Source organism: Arachis stenosperma, chromosome 3 (assembly GCF_014773155.1).
Source record: "Arachis stenosperma cultivar V10309 chromosome 3, arast.V10309.gnm1.PFL2, whole genome shotgun sequence".
In the NCBI taxonomy this organism is placed as follows: Eukaryota; Viridiplantae; Streptophyta; class Magnoliopsida; order Fabales; family Fabaceae; genus Arachis; species Arachis stenosperma.
This window is the reverse complement of record NC_080379.1, coordinates 3,299,710-3,318,099: the sequence shown is the minus strand read 5'-3', so window position 1 is coordinate 3,318,099 and position 18,390 is coordinate 3,299,710. Positions and strand designations below refer to the sequence as shown.

At 27.0% G+C, this 18,390-nt stretch overlaps 1 protein-coding gene across 1 annotated transcript; it reads right to left on the bottom strand.

The window, feature by feature from the left end:
* Positions 1 to 421: 421 nt before the first annotated feature.
* On the bottom strand, positions 422 to 9,344 carry LOC130968978 (linoleate 13S-lipoxygenase 2-1, chloroplastic-like). The gene is made up of 8 exons (XM_057894516.1): positions 8,892 to 9,344; positions 6,020 to 6,288; positions 5,617 to 5,863; positions 4,578 to 4,898; positions 3,329 to 3,414; positions 2,846 to 3,258; positions 1,620 to 2,227; positions 422 to 1,129 (listed from the first exon to the last, which is right to left on the bottom strand). The coding sequence occupies exons 1-8, from the start codon at positions 9,265 to 9,267 to the stop codon at positions 711 to 713; spliced, it is 2,739 nt and encodes a 912-aa protein (XP_057750499.1). The 5' UTR covers positions 9,268 to 9,344; the 3' UTR covers positions 422 to 710.
* Between the last annotated feature and the right edge of the window lie 9,046 nt (positions 9,345 to 18,390).

Genomic DNA, 18,390 nt, shown 5'->3' with positions numbered 1-18,390 from the left:
GTATTATTCCATTTATGTTCTTTAAACTTTTTCAATTATATTTCAAAAATGTCTTTTTAAATTGACTTGAGCTACTGCTGCTTTTTTTTCTTTAACAAGGGATTTTAACTTTAAAAATAACATATATTTTAAATATATTTTTTTAATGGCAAACATTGTATGTATTATAACTTTGATAAATAGATATTGTCAAAGAGTCATTCCTCCTAACAATTTAAGAGAGATATATAAATGGATATATTTCTCCAATACATTCCCTTAAATAAGAGTTTTTCTGGATTTGTATAATTTTTTGTACAATTTTTTTTTATTTTATGCTAAAAAATTTTTTGGAGTCAATAATAAGTTAAAGAATTGAATTTTGAGTCAGAAATTATAATATCATATCATATAAAAATGTTTTTCTAAACACTTTAAAAAATAGAAAAACTCATATAATAATTGTTATATCTCTAATACTTATTTATATTAAAAAACAAGATCACATTGGTTTTGAAGTTTAATGTTACATATACAACTGCTAGATGGTGATAACATATGAGATCTTGTTTTTTAAATGTTTAAATGCCCATAGTCGAACAAAGTATAGCTAGTATACACAAACATGTTACTTGCATTACTGTTAACAAAAAGATACATACTTGAACTAACTAGCTACTTTAGAAACATGTTGTTGCATTATTGTTAGCAAAACATTTTTTGATCTCTCTTTAAATAGAGATACTATATGGAACTCCTTTACCAGTAACACCAGGTTCCGAAACTGGTTTGAGAAGCTGATACGGCAACATTCCAGCACCATTTCTGTTCTTTCTCTGTCTATCGGCATTCCTCCTATCAATCTCTCCTTCAAGTTCCAACAACTTCCCTTTGAACTTCTCAAACGCTCCTTTTACAATTGGGTCTTCTTCCCATGATGGCTCTATGCTTTCACCCAAATACTCTTCCTCTGGCGAGTGGCTTGACAATATGTCTAACACTGCCATCACTGTTGTCGCTTGGATCTGTGATGGAAAGCACTTTAACAATGCCATCTCTGGCTTCTCCATGAATTCTTCCCATTCCTCTTCTGTTGGATCCTCTGTTGGCATCTTCTTCCTTGCAATTGTTGGTCTGTTTGGAAAATACCCTGTTCTCATCACATAATACAGAATGTTAGGATGAATACATTTGTTATTATGATATAATATGAGAATTTTTATAATTAAAAAATTAAAATTTTTTTTTTCTTACTCAACAGAAAATTTTAGCATGATGCAAATGAAAAGAAAAAAAAACTATGCAAATTTTACACAAATTTTAAAAAAAGCTATGATAGGAGAGACATGTTGAATATAATTTTATCGGTTTAAATTTTAAGAAAAAGTATTTTAATGACAATTTTCATATCGATTTTGTTATATGTAATCAACATTTTTCTTTAACCAACAATCTATCAACAATAACTATTTTAAAATTAGGTGAAAACTCGTACACGTAAAATTAATAGTTAAGAGTCATTAAACAAAAATTTAGTTATCAAATCAATTAAATCATTTAATAATTTTTTATTATTAAAGTGAAGTTTATTATATCTGAATTTTTATCTTAGAATTATTTCTGACAAATTATATACTGACCCGCATAATCATATTGGCCAAAGTTGACGGCAGCGTGGTGGCCAGAAGCAATCCAAACAATGGTGGTGAGAATCTGAACAAGATCCTCTTTGGTGTTCAAAAGCGGCCACCAGGGCTCGTCTTTCTTGTCGCCATGTCCAACATTCTTGATCTCATGCCACCACGCCTGGAGTTCCTCATCGGAGCGGACAAGATCGGAATCGGAGTAATAGCGGTCAACATAATCAGTGATCCATCCTTTGAGAGCATCCCAAAGGATGAGTCCATCATTGGCATAAGGGTAGTCCTCAATGGTGAGCCTCAAACCATGAGGGGCATTATCGTCTTTAACCGCCATCCCCCTGTGGATGAGGTCATTGGGGAGGGATTGTAAGTTGAATTGCCAGTGTTTGTCGTAAGCAATGGAACTTAGAAGGATTGAGTATTTCTTGGGAGTGAAGCTTGTTTCTATGATCCCATCTGCATTGATTAGGGCTTCACGTGCAAGTGCATTGATCTCCATTGTGTATCTGAAGTGCGGATTCAAAAGCCTATAGATTGGGTGCATTGCACTTAATTGCCTGTTGGTTGCTATTATGTAAGGTTCTGTGCAACAATGAGTTCGTAGCCTGAACATCATTATATATATCAATGTAAGCACGTGATTCATAAATCAATCAAATAAAGGCCACTTGTGTTTGTAACTATATCTTATTTACAGAATTTATAGTCAAAATGGTTAGTTCCTAAAAAATATAATAACAATAATTGAATAAAATACTATTTTTAATTATAAAAAAAATTAAATTCGATAAAATTACCCAAAATTAATAGTTCATTAAATAATTTTATCTTACTAATCCAATCATTGATGAGTATAAGTTAGTTTATATTTTTTCTTATTAGAACGGTTTTGTTAGAAACCAACTAAAAAGGTAGTTAATTAGAATTAACTAGTTGAAAAATAGGAAGTCCATTATAAAAAAATAATTATTTACTATTCTAATTTTTAAAATTTTAAAACTAAAAAGATAAAGAGTTGACTTATATTATAATTGGCTCTCTAAAATTTTCTTTTTTCAAAAACTAAATTGACACATGCTTGATCTTCAAGAGACTATTTCCACTATTAACTTAATTTTCAGGGTTAGAATATTTTGCCACTAATTCTTTAATGTCAAAAATGATACTTTATTCAACTAAGTAGTGGATTAATTTTAATTATATGTTGATAGATGGATACGAACCAGTGACTAACAAGTTGGTGGTAACCAGAGTCATGAGCAAGAAGATGAGCCTTGGCAAGCCTCCAAAGCCAAACGCCGGTAGAGTGCCACGTGGGGGAATAGACTTGCTTCCACTGAGGCTTTCCATTGATGGGAGGGCGAACAAGCTCGATAGCGAGTGGGCGGAGTGTGCCTTCAGGTGTAAGGAAGAAGAGTGCCCTAGATCCATAGAGTGTTGTCCCTTGAAGCTCCCTTACTTGCTCTACCACTGGCAATAGTAAATCGTGGTAGTCCAATACGAACAATTTCTTGGCTTGTATAGCCTCTTCCACCGTACAGAATCCTCTGATTTCCTTTTCAACTAGTTCTTTCGTAATTGCTGATTCCGCAGGCCCATAAACATTTGGGTCCAGTTTGCTCTTCAATGGCCATTCCTATATATATGCATACCAATTAATTCATTGCAAAGAGGAATAATAATGAAGGGGAAGGTAGATAGCTTACCGTCACGAGTTGTATACAACATGGGTTGAGACCCGCAAGAGTTTGTCTTCCAAATTCTTCGTCCCTAAACCAAAAGAACCTGTCCCCTGCGTGTCACGTACATATATATACATATTATTCAAAGTATATTTGGGATAACTTTAAGTTGATTTATTAATTCCATGTTAATCAATTAAGTTGATCGCGTTATTATTATGATTATTATATTGTATTTTTATTCTATAAATAGATTCGTCTGAGTATATTATAATACATTTCAACATATAGATTAGACTAAATATTTCAAAAAATTTTATATTAAATATTTTAGTTTTTAATAAATTTTTATTTTTAAAAATTTTTAAAATTATTTTTATCGAACAAATTAGTCTTTTCATCATTTTAAAAGAAAACTAATTTGACCAATTTATGTTGATTGAATGGTCAACTCATTCATTTATTTAAATAAATACTAAAAGTTCGAATCTCGTATTATATATGTAGTAATTTATCGACGAACTTCTTAAATAGATATAAGAACTTAGATGTCTTATATTTTAAAAAATAAGAGATGTTTTTGTATTTTTAATTAGTAAAAATTTATTTATCTTCGAGTTAAAAAGTGGGGGGTCTATTTATTTTTTTTCTAAAATAAAATTTAATTAAAAACAAAAGAATGACCATATGTAAGAGCAGTTTTCTAAGATTTTTAAAAAATAAAAATTTATTAAAAACTAAAATATTAAATTTAAAATTTCTCAAAGAGTAATTTTAATATATATTTAGTCTATAGTTTATTATGAATTCTAACACTTATATTTTAACATGGTGGGTTGATTATTGAAAATAATAATAAATATATATAGTTAAATGCTACCGATGACTATCATTACTAAATTATTATTATTATTATTATTATTATTATTATTATTATTATTATTATTATTATGGAATTTGGTAATGCTTATAAAATGAAGCTAAAATATTTAGGTAACTTTTTTATTATTTAATAATATTTTGTAATTTTAAAATAAAAAGGTAACAAGTAAAAATATAATAAAATTAAAAATAGATAGAAACTTATTTACAGTTGACTTTACATGAAATTGACTTAAAAGTCATTAAATAATTTAATTGATTTGACTAAATTTTCATGATATCAACTTCAGGGAAAGTCGATTTTCACTTGAATTTTCATCTTAAAAATAAGTTGATTGTCAAAATTTTGGAGTGAAATAAATAATTGAGCGTGTGTAATATATATACTTACTGTCCATGGGTGCGGGAGGCTCAAAACGGAGAAGGTCGTCTTGGGTTTCGTTGATGAACTTGATAAGCCTGGGTAACATGTTCCTCAAAACCCCTTTGTTCTTTGAAGGAGGCAGCCCAATCCCTTCATGGAAAAGATCATCTATGTGGGAGAACAATTCAAACCCTAGATCCCTGTCAACTATCGCCATCTGTACCGCCGGCACCACCGCGTGCAGCACCGAGTACACCGTCTTCGCCGAGAACGTTAACTGCTTCACTTCTGAGAAGCTTTCGTCCCTTGGCACATAGATGCTGCTACTCCTTTCCTCCGATAACGGGTCTGATGAAAATACACATGCATACGTCATCATCACAAATGTACACAAATTTTATAAACATTATCATGTATGCACTGCTTCTGTATATTCACCATATATTGTTTAATCATCATATCATTGATGATTTTCACAATTTTCATTTTATGTTGACGATTTAATTAAATAATTTAGTATGTTTAACTAAATTATTATCTAATTATTCCTAACTATCAACTTAACCTAAAAATAATTATACATAGACATGAGTATTAACCAGTTAATTATTATATTAGTTTGAAATGTATGTTGAGTCTGTCTCATAAGAATTTTTGTTGTATTTGCTATTTCTATGACTATATCCATCCATGCATGTCTCCATAATTATGTTTTCAAGTAAAAAATGATAGTTAAAACTTAAAAATTAATAAATAATTTAACATATTTAACTAAATTATTTCTGCACATAAATAGTCATGATTGAAGTTTGGTGGCATATGAAATAAAGAAAGCAGAAAGGCACGCTTGATTGTAAGAAGGATAAGATTAGTTAGGACCAGGGTACGTAGTGTTATTTGTCCATTTAGCTATTTGTCTTACAAGTCATGATGATGGACCACTTACACAAGGTAAAAATAGAAATGATATATTATCAATAAAAATTTAAGTACAGTCAAACATATCAAATCATTCAACGAATATTTGTTATTAATTTTATAAAGTTAACTGCACCTGAATTTTAACCTATATTATCTGCTTTAGAGCGTGGTCTTCCAGTTCTGCAACGACGTGGATATGGATTGTGTTTGCCACCAAGAACAGGTCTCTTGAGTTGGATATCGTTGTCTGGATCTCCAAGGTCGTTGTACACATCGTAATCGTATATGCGATCGAAGGTCTTGCGTTCGCCATGTCCATTCCCTCTGAGAAGCTCTAGCTCCTCTCCCCTTAGCCTCTTCAATCCTTCTGGTGTCTCTGATGGCAAATATGACTGTGTAGGTATAATGCATAAGTAGTGTATGAGTAAGAAACAACTAGGGATGCACCGCATAGGTCATTTTATAAGTAAATTATATTATATCAGAAAAAAATAACTGCTTCTAAAATTAAAACTATTGATATATATTAAGGTAATAATATAGGATACCTTGTTGGTGAAAAAGAGCCTCTTAACGGGGTTGTCAAACTTGGAATGAACCCAAGAGTCACAAGAGAAGCGAAGGGGACCAGTTTCAAAGCCATCAAGGACAATATCCTTAATGAACATCTCTCTGCGGTGCTCATTCTCCACGAAAATGGCACCAATCTCTCCGAAACCAGGTGGCACCACAAGCTCAGCCTCATACTTCACCTCCTCTGCTGATTGATCCGTCCTGTGGGCGTAACCGCTTATCGTTTCCTTCTCCAGCGCCGTCGCTATTCAGTTAACAAAACGACTCAATTACGTATCCCATCCGTAATTCTAGGGTTTTATTTAGGAAAATTACTAGCTACCAATATATTATCTGCTAATTTATTATCAATAATAATTAATTATTATATTTTAAACACATGTATAAAGAGACACATCCAAAAAAATACATATAAAAGGATTTGGATTCTCTAAAGTTTAAATTTCACTTTAGAACATAAAGGGTAATATTCTATCCTTGAATAATTTATCTTTCATATTTATTTTTGATCCTATCTATAAAATCAATGATGAGAGATCACGCTTTACTCTTTAAAGTAAAATTTAAACTTTAGAGGATCCAAATTCATAAAGACACCCCATTAGACACAACCATAAAAAAAACATTTTTATTAGACACATCCATAAAGATACTTCCATTAAACGCAAAAATACTATTAGTAACGTAATGAAATTGTTTTATTTAATTTTTATTAATTAATTGTAGTAATAATTTATTATATAATAATAATTCATAAATAAGTTAAATTTAGACCATTTTAATTGATTTATTGTGTCCCTTAAATATTATTAATTTATATATATAGATATTTTGATTTTTTTTCTTTTTTTTCTTTTTTAAAAAAACTTAACAAAAAAAGAAAATTATATGTTTTTATAAAATATATTTAATAATAAAAAAATTAATAAAAATTAATTAAAATAAATCTTATTTAATATTTATTAATTATAATAATTAATAAATTTAAATAAGATAAATTTTGACAGTTTCATTTGTCTCCTTAGCTTTATCTTTTTTTTTTTATTACATAACTCTTTTATATTTGATAATACAGGACAACATTTAATGATGACTAATAAGGCGAAACGAAGTCTAGCTATGCAAACATGCATAAGATATTCATTTTTAGCATTTCTTATTATATATTTATATATCGATATATAAATTTAATTTTTGTGCGTAACCAACTTTTGTTTAAATTTATTATTTAAAAAATCACTTAAAATTAAAATATAATTTTAATTAGTTTGTAATTACGTTAAAATTAAACTCTATATAAACTACTACTACTTTGTGAGAATGCAAGGTTGTAAAAAAATCAACTCTTTTTTTACAAAATTCTCCTAAATCTAACTTGCAACGTGTTTTTGGTGGGAGTCATCACAATACATATATATAATGTGAGATTTGCCTGCAATGAGATTTTGGATTTGAGAAAGATTTTCAATGATAGTAATGTCTTGTTGCTTGAAATTTGAATTTACTAGTGAAGTCTGTGACATCACAAAATTGTGGATGTGACCACAACGCTAAATCTAATGTCTTCTTCTTGTTTTCATTTTGTTTTATTTATTTGTTTGGAATAACTTTTTCCAAAATACTGGAGATGTTTTTAGACCAGAGAAAAATAGGACAAAAATGAATGACAATTAGTGCATAAGAAAAAAATATCTATTTGAAAAAACACACACACACACTCATGTGTTATACAGAGAGAAAATAAAAGAAAAAGGTTCAATTCTACTTGATTCCACATTCAGGTTTCTCTAAGTTTAAATAGCAATGTTCTGTATGAGTATTTTCATACATATGTTTAAGGGGGAAAAAAAGCAAACAATATATCAATGAACCTCTTGCCTCTTAGTAATGAAGATAGAGAAATAGTGTAACGCAGCATTTAAATTTGTATCGTTTATGTTTTTGCATTTAAATAAAGGGAAAGTATAGGAACCAATGGTTTAAGCGTTAATGCGTACAATGGAGGTTTATTAAGTATTAGAGATATAATAATCATTAGGTTTAGGAAGTATTAGAGATATAATCATTATTGTTACATTGTCTTATCAAATTGCGATTTTGGGATGAGTGGTTTCATGATATGATATTAGAGTTCTAGATCCAAAAGGTCAAGGGTTCGATCCTTGGTGAACCCCAAAATTAACTTAAGTTTTGGGATGAGTGGTTTTATGACATGAGATGTTTATTTATTCTGTATTCGGATGGTTATTCTGGATAGTATAGATGATGTTCATTCTATTCATTGATCAAAGATTTAGCCCATTGTACACATTGTACACTTAGGTCTAATAGTATATACATAAATGAAGGTCTAATAATTCACCCATGCAATTTGACTCCCATCAATAATTCCTACATTTTTAAATCAGATAATGATATTTAAAAACCTAATTTTAGTTAATCAATATTAATTAATTTTTTAATTTTAAAAATCTCAATTTTTTAAAAAATTTAAGATTTAAAATTTATAATCTAAACTTTAAGATAAATAGAATAAATTTTAAAAAACTAGTTCTCTAACATTATTCAAAAATTTATCAAAAAATAAGTTTTCTCTTTTTCATAAGCTTTTAAAAATTAAAGTAAACAAATTTAATTTTTACATATCTATATTTTTTTTTTGTATTATTTGAATCAACACACACCTTAAACTCATTTCATATGATCACACTTGAATATATAGCAGAAAAATGTAAAAACAAAAAATATTAGCACAAATAGGTTTTTATTAAGATATCCATGAGATGAAACTAAAAAGATGATGTAAATTATATTTGGTTGAAATTGGTTAGAAGAAGCATGACTTACTTTGATGAAGGGTTGAGCTAACAAGCTCCAAGAGTAATGATTTACCAAACAAATCAGTTATATCATCAAGCCCTCGTTCTATGGCCATTTCCGAAAATATCCCTCCAACGGTTGGTTGAACTCTTATGGTGGCTTTAACCTTCATTATTGATTTCTTATTCTCTTCTTCAGTCATAGCCACAGCTTTGATTCTTTTGCTAGTATTACACCTTCTATGGTTTGGGAATGATATTGGCCTACTAGTCCTAACCCTAAAAGAAGGGTAGATACTAATACTACCACCACCACCATGGAGGCTTGTTGTTGTTATTGGCTTGTTAAATATGAGATAGGTTGGGCTTGAAGAATTTGTTACTTGAATTTGTGGTGTAATCATCTTTCTATATATGAATACAATGTGTATGTGTGTGTATTTGTTTTCCTCTCTTTCTTATTCTCTTTATGTTTTGGGGGTTTGGATGAAGAAATGGGTTATATATGGGTGGGATTATATATAGAGAGATATTTAGTGAGAGCTAGGGATTGATAAGATGAAGTTAATTAGGGAAGGAAGAAGTTGTTTTTCATCATGATTTGTTTAATAAAAAATATTTGATAATAAAAGAAAATTAGGTAAAAATAATTTAAATTTGTTTTATTTAATATTTATTAAATTTTAAATTTTTTTTCTCTAATGTTATTATTATTATTATTTAATTTGCTCATGAAAATTAGATTATTTATGTTCATATATATAATATCAAAGAAAAAAATTGAATTTGTTTTATTTAATATTCATTAATTGTTGTTAAAATTAAAAAATATTGAATAAAAATTTTTTAGTTGTTTTTGACTAATTTTTTATTATTACCAAATATTTATGATAATTTTTATGATGAAAGTAAAAGAGTTGTTTTTACTGTCATTTTGAAGTTATCTTAATTAAAAACTTTCTAGTATATAGGGGTGTTTATGGTCCGGCCCAATTCGAATATTGGATTTGGTCCCGAATTTTTTAGGAGTTAATTTGGTGTGATTTTATCGGGTTTAGAGTCGGGTAAGGGTCTCAAAAATAGATCCGGTCATTATTTCGGGTTGGATCCGAATTATGACTCGGGCCACCCGAACTCGGTTCGGTGGCGCCCGGTTATTATACACAATTAATATTTTGTGTTATTAGTCATGGATGATGACTATTCTTAATGATGTGAAATTTAAGTATTGTAAACCTTAATATTTTGTGTTATTAGTCATTATAAGACTATAAGTTAATGTTTTATGTTTAAAATGCATAAGACTTTAGACTAATGCATAATATTGTGTTATTTGTATTGATTTAAATATTTAGTGTTATTAGACAATATTAGTATTGATTGTGGTTGTGCTTTAATTTTAGAGAAGGGTTGGTTCTTGTTATATTTTTCTATGTTTATTTTACCATGTCAAATAATGGTTGGAATCTTGAAAATTTGAATATTTTCACATGCTAGCTTATAAGAAGGTAATGTTAACGGCCCGGTTTTTACCCGATATAATCGTGGCCTGAAAATATGTAGATTTCATCGGGTTTAGAGTCAGATTCGAATCTAACAAATAGATTTTGTATATATTTCGGGTCGAGTCTGGATCACATCAGACCTGGTTTTACCCGACCCATAAATAGTTAAAGAGAAAGTATAGGAAGCCAATGTCCTAAGCGTACAATGTGTACAATGGAGGTTTATGAAGTATTAGAGATATGATAATTAGTGTTACATTGTCCTGTTAGGTTACGTTTTTGAGATGAGTGGGTTCATGACATGGTATTAGAGTTCTAGATCCGAAAGGTCAAGGGTTCGATCCTTGGTGAATTCCAAAATCAACTTAAGTTTTTGGGATGAGTGATTTTATGACATGAGATGTTTATTATTCCTAGTATCCGAATGGTTATTCTGGATAGTATGGGTAATGTTCATTTTGTTCATAGACCAAAAATTTAACCCATTGTACACATTGTACGTTTAGGCCATTGGCTCCCTAACATCATAGTTAAATACCCTAGTAGAATAAATAATAGGTTTAGCGAGGGTTGATGAAAATGGTATATGAAAGATTATTTATGAAATAATTTGGTTTTTAATGAGAGATTATAATGTCTTTAAATTTGTTCATTTTGTTAACTCGCGTTATTAAAGTATTGTGTGGTACTTAATGTTGTTACGTTAACAAAATGTATTAGTAGATAAAGAACTAATTTGACTCGCATAGATATCTTTTAAAAACCAAATAATTAAATTGAAGTGTTAATTTTTTTAGGAACTAAATCAACGGTGCATTGTTTTAAAAGCTAATTCGAATTAAATTATTAACTAATAAATAATAATTTATAATTTTAATTTTAAAAGTTTGTGATTATTTGAAAAAGTTGAGTGTAAAATTAAATAAATTAAAAAAAAAGAGAGAATGAGCGAGATTCATATCTTGAAGATTTTTTTTAGTGGACAGATTTACACCAGGCATAATTATTATGAAATATATATTTGAACAAATTTATTTATTTAGTTTATTTTTGTCAAAATAACATTGCTGAGAAAATTTAAGGGTATGGTACGGTTGAAAACTGGAATCTTGAAAAAGTTGTAGAAGCAAGTCAAGCTACTCTCTTCTATTAAAAAACAGCTGTTTAATTTTCAGCTAATTATTAGCAAAATAAGTTGATAACTTAATATAATTTTTTTTGAAAGACATAATAATGTAATGTTATTTTTTTTTCAAAAATTTAGATATAATTGTGAAGAGAAATCTGTTATTTTAAAAATTTTATAAGTTTATTGTTAAAGTAATCTTAAATATTATTATTTTTGTATGAATAGCTATCATGATACCATTAATCAATAAGAGAAAACAATATGAATATTTTTTATTTTTTATATTTTTTTTCACCAAAATATATAGTCAAATTTTAAATTTATTGGATACAGAGTTTTGATATCATATTATATAATATTCCTTATTCTAAAAACTTAAAACTAATAAAAAAAATAACATAAAAGTTATATCTCTAACAATGAATTTATTGATGATGTATAATTTGTCATAAATAAGCTTGTCTTTGCCTATAAAAACACGACGATATTAAATACCTGCAAAAATATTCTGATATTCAAACAAAAAAATATATAAATAAGTGAAGTATATTCTAAATAATAAATAATTTATACTTTTTTTCTTAGAATTTTATTATATTTTGCAGTGATACCAAAATTAGTTATTAATAAATTTGCTGTCATAACTAATTATATTGTGTTATATCAAATACAATATAAAAACTTATATAATTTAGTCTGTCCCTCTCAACTTCTGTTTTCTAATCTTAATTTTTTAGTCACCGTTTTTCTTTTAAACACAACCTTACTTAATACTAAAATTACTCAATTTTTTCTTTCTAACTTTCTCTCTACTAGTCACTAGGCACATCACTTCTATCTAAAGTTTCATCACATCGTCTGATACGTAACACAATAATTTATCAATTAATTATGCAGCCATGTTCATTCATAACGAGATCTCATACTTTTTGTCTGAAAGACTCCTACCATACAAACTCTTTATGATGCAATTAAATTCTGATTATATGGGATTGAAAACTATTTGGCACAATTTTCACCTTTATCTTTTGTCATACGAGTAATAGGGAAATGGGAGCATATTTTCAACATTATTCAATTTATTGTAATTTTTATAATATTTTTCAATTTAAATTATTAGATACCACTATGAATTGTATATTTGAACTATTATTATTACTGTCCACACTTCACACGTTGTGAAATGTAAGAAGCATGTGCCAATAAACGAATTAACAGGCTAACTGGCTACGGAATTTCAATTCGACAAGATTGTGTTTGTTGGTTTCCACGTGGCACAATATATATGGAGTTATGGACCACCTTATTCTGTCGTTGGTTTTTGATGGCTGCTACTGCTAGTGCTATCACGTTTTTACTATTTTAAGCACGTGACAAAATCTTTTACTCTTTTATTAGAAATATATATAATTATTCTTATATTTTTTATTTATTTAATTAATTTAAAAAAAATAATTTTATATTATTGTATTAAAAATTTATGATTAGAGATTTAGTATTCGGTTTTTATTAATTTTAAAAAAAAATTACTATAAATCCAATAATAAAAAAATCTATAAACAATTTACGCAAATTTCAAAAAAAAATGCAAAAATAATGTATTAGAAATATAATCTTTTATATATTTTTTTATTAACTTAAACTTCTAAAAAAATAATTTTATGACAAATTTTATTTATTAATAATTTATTTTCTTCAATATTAAAATTTTCTTGTATTTTTAACTGTACTTTCAAATATTAATAGAATTTTATAACCATCATACGATAATGATAGACGTCATAAAAACCACTTATCTTATAAGCATTTTATATATACTCAAGACTGGCACTATCAATTGATGTGAAATCAAACATGTCACGTATAATAAACGTGGATTCACCAAAAATCTAAGAATGAAGATGGCTCACTTCACCCAAATAAATAAATAAAATAAAACGAACGGATAGCAAACCTATGGTGGAGTATGGCCTTTCATCGTTGATATATTTTCCCCCAGGTCACATAGTCAACAGAACATGTGTGTATATAATATTTTTTTATGGTATATTTGCTTCTGATAGATATATAATGGAAACATCTATATTAATATTATAGAAATTATGTACCATATTGAAATAAGATAATTGGTTGGAACTAAGATTGAGCTAATTATCTCTCGTAGTTAATTTTTTTAATAGAAATATTATGAGATTATGATTTTTTTATTAATATTAGTCAATAATTTTTTTGAGTTTTTTATGGTATCTTTCAACTTGGAATCCGTCGTAAATCGGAGCTCTATTTAAGGGTTTGTTATTAACCAATGAATTGCTGTATGTATAAGACAGAATTCAAACTCTGAACACTTGCTTAAACGGACGAATGAACAAATCGCTAAACTAACCTAACTTAATTATATTAGTCAATACTTTAAATCAACACTTTGGCATAAATATTTATTATGAGTCCATATTCTTTAGTAGATAATAAATTTTATTGGATTGGGCCACAAACTTTGGCATTTCTCCATATATCTATATCCAGTGTTACGGTGATAAAAGAAATAATTTTTTTTATATGCTAAAGCAACATAAAGAAATTGGTTGGTGGACATGTATCAAGTTATTCTTCAAAAAATGATAATTCTGACTAAAAGCATAAATAATAAACTGTAATAGATAAAATAGATTAATGAGATAAGTATTATGTTATGTTGATTATTATGATTAAATATTTGGACTATTTTTATTTCAAATTCAGTAAGATTTTTTGCAGTTGAGTTATTTATTCTCTTTCTCTGGGCTTAACTCTTGTCTAATAATAATAATAATAATAATAATAATAATAATAATAACTATGAAAAAGAAGTGTTAAAAGAATTAGGATCTCTCTCTTAATTCAGAAAGCAAAGTTAATCTTACTTTAAATTTATAACGAAAGAATTTTGTAAGGTTTAAAGGTTTAATTTATTTTATGTTTATTTTATTGTATTTTATTTCTATTATTTTTTATCATATTCATATTCTTGATATTTAATAAAATTATTAATCGATTTTTAGTATTTAGAAATTGTACATTAATATTATCAAAAATAATTTATAGGAGATAAAAAAATAATTAAATTTAATTATAAAAATAATTTATTATATATATATGTGTGTATTTTTGTGTCATTTAACTTCAATCATAATGAAAATTAAATATAAATTATTCTCCCAATGAAAAATATAGTCACAATTAAAAATATTTCCACCCCACCATTTAAAACAACATCAAGTGCACAATAGTGACTATAAATTTATTTAATTTAATTAATGCAAACTTTATCAATTATATATTAATGAAAGGAGCCATTTAGATAAAGACGTCTAAAACGTTTTTTTTTTAATATTTTGTAGTAATTAAAATTTAATACATATAATCGATTAAATTGTGTTATTTTTGTCAAAATTAGGTTAGATAAATTGATTTGACCGAAAAAATAGTGAATCAAATTTTGAACTGGTATAAATTAATATTATTTTTTATAGAAAATAACTACAATACCCTATTATAAAAAATGATTAAAATACTTCTATTATATATATATATATATATATATATATATATATATATATATATATATATATATTTTGAGAATCCTAAATCCTAATCTTTTATTTTTCTGTTGTCATAGAGTTAGAATTTAGCATTTTTAAAAAATATATATAATAGGAGTATTTTAATAATTTTCTATAATAAGAGTATTGTAGTCATTTTCTATAAAAAAAAATAATATTAATTTAGATTAGTTCAAGATTTGATTCACTTTTTTTTCGCTCAAATCAATTTGTCTACCCTAATCTTGACAAAAATAACACGATTTTATCGATTATATGTGTTAAATTTTAATTATTAAAAAACATCTTTAAAAAAAGACGTTTTAGGCGTCTTTATCTGAGTAGCTCCCATTAATAAAACTAATTAACCTAATAAATTAAATATATTTTTATATTTTTGTTAGATACTTTATCATCATTCTTAGTTGGTTTAATGAACACCTACTTACATTTTAATTGAAACAATTCTTTTTTAAATTAAGGTCATAAATTTTTAATTATTTAAAATTTTAAATCTTGTCAGTTTTTCAATTTCAACCTTAAGTAGTAAACCCCCTCTCTCATCTTCAAACTTCAATTCTAAAGTAAAATTCTAAACTCTCTCAACACTAATTTTTTTGAATCTTGAATCCTAAATCCTAAACATTCAATCATATTCATTAAACTCTTAACTTTAAATCTAAAATCCTCAACTTTTAAATTAAAACTTAAACCCTAACACCATAAATACTAGATCATAATCTAATAAACTCTAAACTCCATAAATATCGTAATTTATAAATTCTAAATCCTAAATTCTAATTTCCAAATCCTAAATCATATACAATCATCCTAATCATAAACTACAAAGTCTAAATTATATAAATTAATCCTAAATAAAAAATCTTAAATAATATCCTTAAACTCTATACCAAAATAATAAAAAAATAAATTGTTTTAAATAAAAAACTAAAGATAATTACATATAAAATTATCTCTATTGAACCTTTCAAATTATCAAAATTATAGTTATTGAATGTGAAACAACATTCTAAATTTTATTTATAATTTTTCTTACTAAATTAACACACATATATATATATATTATACTTCTTTTAATAATTAAGAATCATGTTCACCAAAAACCTTTTTATTTTCTTTAACTAACCAAAATTTTCACTCTCTAAGACTAACAGTGTAATAAACGAACAAAAAGCCCACTTCACAATATAGCAAAAATCTTATACTAGTTATGCACAAAAACATCCAACATCATAATCATCATTATTAGGTATGAAAAAATTCTCACCTAATTAATCTCAATCTCTTTCTGCGATATTAACTGCACATCATCTGCCTCCGAACAGTCAAGTCTCTATATGGGAAACAATGTTACACGCGTCAGCCAGATGGCTCCTCCACATCGCTTCACCAGTTGAAGAAGAATAACTTCTTCATCATCGTAGCATTGGCCTATATCTATTACACTTAGGGCATGTTTGAAAATTTTAAAAATAATTTTTTTTAATTTTTTATTTATAAAAAATAGTAGTATTAATGTCTGGTATGATTTTTAAAATTAAATTGCAGCTTTCTAAGAAATTATTTAGGAGTTTATGAAAAAGTTAAAAAAATAACTTCTTTCATAATACTACTACTTCTTATCATATTTTTATAAAATAAATATTTTTAAAACTAAAAATCTAAATATAAAATAACTTATTTATAAGCTACTTTTAATATAGTCATTTATTGTTTAAACTATTTCCTCAAGCTACGCTTTATTTTTTTCTTGGACAAAATGTATTACACTTGTCACTATTTTTTTTTTTTTATGCGGTATGGACCTGACAAAATCTGAACTAGAATCTTTGATTCTTGAGGTTGTTAGTAGGGTCTTAAGACCCATTAGCTAGCTTTTCTTCTCTTTGGACTTAGGCCTCATTGGTATAAAAAGAAATTACTGATTGGGTGTATGCCATGGAGAAATTAAACAAAACAATGAATGTTTTACCAAAAACAAAATCCATGAATAGTTTGATTCAGATCCCTTAACAAAAAAATTATGTTGGTGCCCCGTCCAAAAAAAAAAAAACTTGGTGTGATACCAACTGTGATACAATTACTTCTCTCTTTCTTAAGGTGTGTATTAAATTATATAAAATCGTGCCGCTAATTAATTAAGGGATGGATCATCTTGGTAAGTGAAAATGAACTGTATTTGGATTTCTCTACTTAACGGAACAATTACCACTGCACTCCAATTTATGTAAACTGTAGATTTTCCCCAAAAAAGAAAAAGGAAAAGAAAATGTTGCCAACACAAGTGCCTGTGCCACACCGACCAAAATCCTAGCCTCGGGTTCATGTCCCAAAAAATAAAAAAGAACATAGACATAAATAAGTAACTGATCCACTCGAGATTATTAGATATTCATGAAACACTAATGCTTAGTGGAAACCATCTGGTGCATAATGCTCTTTTATTAGGTTAGTAAAATAAAAAAATAAATATATAATTATTTTAAATTACATATACCATAAAAGTTCTAAATTTAATCTCTCATTTATCACTTTACCAATTTCTTTATTTGAAATTTTCTTCCATACAATATTTAATAGCATAAAATTAATAATTAAAAAAAATTATTGAATTGGTAGGGCTGACAATGAGCCGAACTGAGCCGAGTTCACAAAAATTGAGATTGGCTCACGACTCGACTCATTAACAATCGAGCTTATTTTTTAAGCTCAAGCTCGACTTACTGAAAGCTCACGAGCTGGCTCAAATAATAGAAATATAAATATATAATCTATAATTCTATATCAATAAATTAGAACTTATATATTTTAAAAAATATTTAAAAAGATCAGTTTTATATATTGTTATTTATCAATAAATTATAAATTTTATATTTATGTCTTACATTAAAATTATATGTAAAAAATAAATATAAAATTTTAAATAATTAAGACCATTAACATATATAATTATATAGTACTATTTTATATGTATATATATAATATTAAAAATATAAATTAAATACATATAAGATATATATATATATATATATATATATATATATATATATATATAATCGAATCAACTCACGAGCTAATGAGCTGAACTTATCCAAACTCAAGCTCAGCTCATTTAATTTATGAGCTCAATTCTAAGCTCAAGTTTGGCTCACTAGCTCACGAGTTTAGCTTATCGAGCTATTAACGAGTCAAACTCGAGCTAGCTCATGAGCTGACTTGACTCACTTCTACCCCTATCAATTGGTGCGAGAAAACACCAAACGTATAGATGTAAATGATTCTAGTAAAGTG